This window comes from Silurus meridionalis, chromosome 15 (assembly GCF_014805685.1).
Source record: "Silurus meridionalis isolate SWU-2019-XX chromosome 15, ASM1480568v1, whole genome shotgun sequence".
Taxonomy (NCBI): Eukaryota; Metazoa; Chordata; class Actinopteri; order Siluriformes; family Siluridae; genus Silurus; species Silurus meridionalis.
This window is the reverse complement of record NC_060898.1, coordinates 19,189,614-19,195,896: the sequence shown is the minus strand read 5'-3', so window position 1 is coordinate 19,195,896 and position 6,283 is coordinate 19,189,614. Positions and strand designations below refer to the sequence as shown.

Below are 6,283 nucleotides of genomic sequence, written 5' to 3'. Positions count from 1 at the left end.
ACAAAGCTGTATTTAACCCTTCACATCCAGTGAGCAGGATGGTTATGATTAAAGAGGCATTGTGGCTAAATATCTGCAGAAGCTGGCAGCACCTCCATGACAACCAACCGTTTTGGAGGTTATGCCAGTTTAAAGCCTTTTCCTTTCATCAAACCACAAATACAGTAGCCTGGTTCCAGTTTCGTGGAACGAAGTTCTTTTTGGTATGGGTTTGGAATAAAAATGAGAACAAATAAAAACCCTAATTCTACTGTTAAGTGGGGTCCTGGGCTCTAGGAGACTAAATCATTAAATTTAATAAGTATTTTAAAAAATGTGGCTGCAAACAAGCCATGAAGCTACAACTAGGTCATGGATACATCCACAGAAAAATGGCTCAATAACCACAGAATCAAACTTCTGGCATCACCCTCCTAGTTCCCAGAACACAAATAAATGTTTAATTGTATTTGGAAAAATGCTGTATTTGGCAAAATGTAAACTAAATGTCCACTCTATGCCACCAACCAAAGTCTGACCAATCAGAGCAATAGGCATTTCTACTTACTTGGATCCTATTGCAAGGGAGTGAACTTTCACAAGGCTGACAGGGGTTCTAGCCTGGGCAGATTGCTTGTTTTGGGGGTGTGTCTATGGTGTAAACCTTCACATGGCAAAATAATTGTGGACACCTGACCATCACACCCATATGGGGTTCTTTCCAAGATGTTGGCACACGTATATATATGGAAAAAAAAAAGTCCTTATTAACTCTGATTTGTTCTCTCAATCTTCTCCAAAAAAAAGCAAAAATAAATAAATAAATAAATAAATAAAAATTATTCATAAGTCTAATCTAATCACTACTATGGCCTTTTGTGGCATGTTAAAAATATAAAACAAATCAAAGACTATGAAATTAAAGTCATACGATAAAGCAATACGAGAATAAATAAATACATAAATAAATAAATAAATGGAAATATTTTAAGAATTTAAAACTGTAGCAATACGAGTAAAAGACCCCGGCTGAAGTACTGGCGATGTCGGAGACGCCGATTTCTTTGATCATCCACAGGTCGCCATTTCGACCTGCAAAAAGAGGGAATTTCCTCCACTTTCCCAGTTTTCCCAATGTCTGTCTGATTTTTACTTCTGAATAAATTAAAGTTTTCTACATAACTGCTGCAGTGTTTGTTTACTAATTTAAATTTTTGTGCTGATGCACCAAAAAACAAAGAATTTACTTATTGCAAAATCTGAAAGTAGGATTTAACCAAATCCTCAACATCAACTTTATTAAGAAACAAAACGATTCTTGCAATTCTGTTATTTTTCTCAAAATATTACCACTTTAATCTTTTACTGCTCAACGTCAGTCTCTTAAATGTCGTCTTTACTCTCTAAATATTTCAACTTTATTCTCGTATTGCTACGACTTTATTCTCATGATCGTACCGGTTTTTAATTATTTTACGTGGCACAAAAACGCAGTCTTAAATCACAAAAAATTCCACAAGATGAAAAAAAAGCCACAAAAAAAATTCAAACAAGAAATTACTCTAGAAGCACTTGCCTGTGACAATCTGATGACTCATATTGAGAAAAAAAGGGGGACACATATGACATGAGTGCTCCAAAAATCATGAAAAGAAGTCATAAAAACCAAACACTTTTCAGTATTACTTACCTGTGTATATAACTTACCCGTGTTTTATGAAATGGAACACAGTTAGCTAGGAAAGCATTTAATCATGCAAATATCGGATGGCCAGGGATCAATCTGGGGCAGTAGAGTAATGGCAGACTTTGTGGTGGAAATTTTGGAGTACTATTGGTCACTACAAAACCATTTCTCATGAGCTTGAGTCTTGGCTTTATTTGTGAAAAAGAGAGAGGCCAGGTGAACAGGTCACTTGCACGAAAACGAGTGTTCACGGGTGCGGGGAATGTGTGCGAAGGTCAGTGAGGATTCAAAAAACAAACAAAAACGGTACAATCGGGAAAAAAATCGGTAGTCATATCAATCGATGTTTTATTTAACCGGCTGGAGAGACAGCGATTGCTAACACAGTGTTTTTTTTTTTTTCCAAGTAAGCACACCAAGCAAAAATCGACTTGCGTTCGGACACCCGTTCAAGAACTTCAAGAGACATCGGCTTGCATCCAGAGTCGAGAGAGGTTTTCAGAGGTACATTTTAATCAATCTTTTAACATAAGGAACGTAGGGAAACACCATCACACGTAGGATAGACTACAATATGTGGGTTCTGGTAATGATTTTAATCACAAGCATGTCCAGTGTGTCGAGATGTTAAAACGTCTTGAATATCAAGAAAGGCTACAGAGTCTGTGTGAACGGTTTATCACAATTATATAGGAGCAATACGACTACGTTGTAGTAGTGTTCGTTTTATGTAGCGGGTGGCCGTTTGTTCCCCCCCCCCGCCCCGAGTTTCCTTTAGTTGACGCTGTTTTTTTTCCTAGGAAGCGACTTTGTTCCCCAAGCGCTGCGGCCCGAGTCGATGTGGTGCTCGAGCGGCTGTACAGTCGGGTCGGCGTCCCCCGGTTCTGCCAACTACCACATATTTAACAGCATCCTCCCTCTTCCTCCTCTTTCTTATGTTTAACAGGACTAAGTCTGTATCAAAACCATCCTTAATCATGCAAGTCACATTTCATGCTTTGAGAAAATAAATCTAGCGGAATAATATATGCCGGATTTTTGTAAAAGAAAGTCATCCATGCTGGTGTGGGCTAGGTTTCATTTAAAAAAGGGGCACATTATGTCTCTGGAACAAATAATATCAATGTGAACAACACACTCATATGTACTAGGCAGTCCCTCACAATCTACACTAACACACATGCAAAAGAGAACAGTTGATTAAAGAAAGTTTGAAGAAATCAAATCTTGCGTCTTGAAATGATACTCGAAGCAAAAACACCTACATTCTTATGCTATAGATATAAAAAAAAAAAACCTGTCTAAATTCTAAATTCAATCAGCATTTGACAATTTTCTAATAGTCTAAGAACAGTTTTACAGAATATTAGTTGCACTATACAAACTGTGAGAATCGGCTACAAGCATCGTAAGAAATTTCCTAATTCCTGCCCGTTTTATTGGCTTGCCTTATACAAAAAGGGAAATGTATAGACTTTCTGGACAAAGCAAGCTTAGTAGCCACGGCTGAAGCCATTGCTATACTTGTCCTCCATGTAATCATCTTTATCAAAGCCTGAGCCGAGCGAGTAACGCTGATAGCCGGAGGTTGCGGCGGAGGACGGGGGAGGAAGTGCAGAACCCGAAGCGCCACGGGCATAGTTGCGCATGTAGCTAGGAGGCGGTGGCGGAGGCGGTGGGGGCGGCGGAGGCAGCAGAGACCGACGACTGCCCATAGGGCTGCGCTCTCGGTAGTAGCGAGGGGCAACGGGAGGCGAAGGGGGTCGCTGCGGAGGCGGAGGGCGCCGCTCGTAGGGGTCCCGCTCGTAAAAGTCCGGGGCGGCGGCATAAGGGTCGTGGCGAACTCCCCTCTCATATGCGTCACGGTCATAGTAGGAGCGCGGAGGTGGCGGCGGGAGTGGTGGCGGCGGAAGACGACCTCGAGGCGGATAGAAATCGCCGAGTGGAGGACGGGGGGGCAAGTAAGGAGGGTGGTGCGGATGGGGCGGATAGTGATGAGGAGGAGGCGGGAAATAGTCATCTCCTCTGCTATTTTTGGCTTGATTACTGCGAGAGAGGGACACAAAGATTTTTTGATCCTCCAATTTGGTATGATTAAGCTCCCTGATGGCCTCCAAGGCCTCGTTTTCCCTCTGCATATGAACAAACGCGTAATTCTTCACAATATCACACTCCACCACTTTGCCATATGGCTGGAAGAGCTCCTTGATTTTGGAAGCTGTGACACCCTCGGGCACGTTGCCCACATAGATCTTGGTGGCGTTGCGCACCTTGGTGGTGGCGTACTCTACGGTGATGCGCGAGCCGTTGAGCACGTGCTTGTGCAAAGCTGCGACCGCTTTTTGGGCCGCGTCCTCCTCGTCCATGTGCACAAAGCCATAGTTTTTCAGGATGTCGCAGTCTGACACAACACCGTGTTGTTCAAACAATGCGCGCAGTTCTGCTTCCGTGGTGGCTGAAGCTACATTACCCACAAATATCTTCACCATTTTTAGTGGCTGCGCCCGGGACACTGGATTTTGGACGGGTAAAGCAGGTTCCCTGGAAAATGGACACAGTCCTAAAAGCAAATATCAGAAAGAACATCAAACTTTCACCAAAGATGTGTTACAAGCAATTGCTGAGATTGACTTCGATTTTTTAAAGTTTTTAGACCCTTTAACTCAAAGTAACCTACATAATCTATATCCGGTTATGTTTTATTGTAAATTTGTTCAGGAACGTGTTCCTTTTCGATATGCTAAATCAGTCATCAAACTTTGCTTGCCAAAGATCTAACTTGATTGAGATCTGTGGGCTGAAAATTAACGTCGCATTATATCGAACATCATATTAAAACTAAAGTTGCCATTGTTTCTCTCATTTAGGTTTGTAAATTAATCAATAGTTTACTCAATCTTGACTTCAGCATAAATTACGATACAATACAATACAATAAACTTTCGTTCAGCTTCTCCCGTTAGGGGTCGCCAAAACGGATCCTCCGCATGTTTAATTTGGCACGTTTTTACGCTGGATGCCCTTCCTAACGCAACCCTCCCCATTTATCCGGGCTTGGGACCAGCACTAAGAGTGGCTGGGGTTGGTTCCCTGACCGGCGATCGAACTTGGGCCGCAGCGGTGAGAGCGCCGCATCCTAAGCACTAGACCACCAGGGACCCAATTTACAATCCAATTTATGTGCTAAATAATGGTGCAGGAACTATGTAAATTAGCCAATGAGATCATGGGGTGACTTCTGGATCCTAGGCTTACTACTTTCCCCTGAAAAATCAGTAAACTTCTAGACCTTTCCTCACAAACTCTTTATACCAAGTTGAATGAAAGAACTCCATTTCTAAAGCGGTTATAGTTCTTACTCCTGTAACCTGTCAAAATGTATCGCTCTTTTTGTAATATTGAAGAATCCATTGACAGAAGAATCCGTTTTTTTTGTCAGAAGTTACCGTGCTACTGTTAAATAAAGCTGTAAATTTTACATCAGATTTTCACTCAAAAGATGTTCATTTTTATTAGCGTGTTTTATTGCTTTGTCTCTTGGGTAAGTTTAATCTTAAGACTCCTGATTTTAAACCCAATATTAGACTAGACTTTTCTTCTTTGGTAGTCTGATGTCCCTCTTCACTTTCTTTAAGAAAATGTCAAAACCTTCTCAAAAGGAACAAAGGCCCCAAAAATTATTAAGGAACCTTTAATTATGTTTACATTTTATTTTTATTTTTTTTACAAGACAGTGTTATACTTTTCAATGCCTTTGCATTCACTATATGACCCCTCGTTTCTTTATATCTGTCCTGTGATTATTTTTTAATCATTGTACGCAATAAAAAAGAAAAAGAAAACAAAAAAGAAAAACCAGAGCCACAAAATGGCCGGAGAAGTCACGTGACATGTGGAAACCTCGCGAGATTTTGTCTCGTCTTACCTCCGAGCCCTAAATGAAACTAACGGCGTTCCCAAGTCAAAACTAATATCATTACTGTTCGTTCTATAATAAAATAGATTTATTTTATTTAAAAATATATATAAAATCCTAATTCAAACAACTCGACGTATTGTCCAGATAACAACCATCTCATGCTATTGTGCTGCAGCTGCGGTCTTGTCTACCGCAAAATACCCAACAATACACGGCTACAGCGTCTCTCTAGCGCTGCTATGCTGTTTATATGATTAAAACGTATTAATAATATCCCAAAACACATAAAATAATATTTTGGTAAGTCCAAAATGCACTAAAACTCAGCTAGCTCAGAATTACACCTAACCTTTTATTACATCCAGGAAGTGTGTACGGGTATGTATGTATGTATCCGTGCACGCAGTGAATGGAAATCATTAGAATATTGTATATCAACGTAACAAAAGCATGCAAGACACGCGAAAACGTGGAAAAACCCACCGTAAATACAAAACTACACCAATCACCACTGATCCCCTGCAGCTACTGTAGACACAGGAAGTGACCTTCAAAGGAATCACGTCACCATGACTCAAGAGTCGATTCTGATGCTTTGATTCGGTTCAACCTTGTGCGCTGGCTTGCTACTACTATTGTTTATTATTATTATTAGTAGTAGTAGTAGTAGTAGTAGTAGTAGTAGTAGTAGTAGTATT

At 40.6% G+C, this 6,283-nt stretch overlaps 1 protein-coding gene across 1 annotated transcript; it reads right to left on the bottom strand.

The window, feature by feature from the left end:
- Nucleotides 1-1,997: 1,997 nt before the first annotated feature.
- Nucleotides 1,998-6,225, bottom strand: zgc:77262 (uncharacterized protein LOC402952 homolog). Its single transcript, XM_046868207.1, has 2 exons — nucleotides 6,069-6,225; nucleotides 1,998-4,226 (listed from the first exon to the last, which is right to left on the bottom strand). The coding sequence occupies exon 2, from the start codon at nucleotides 4,153-4,155 to the stop codon at nucleotides 3,160-3,162; it is 996 nt and encodes a 331-aa protein (XP_046724163.1). The 5' UTR covers nucleotides 4,156-4,226; nucleotides 6,069-6,225; the 3' UTR covers nucleotides 1,998-3,159.
- Nucleotides 6,226-6,283: the final 58 nt, after the last annotated feature.

Bases quoted from the DNA above. Each gene is read 5' to 3' on its own strand.
- zgc:77262 (XM_046868207.1), bottom strand. From the start codon at position 4,155: ATGGTGAAGATATTTGTGGGTAATGTAGCTTCAGCCACCACGGAAGCA.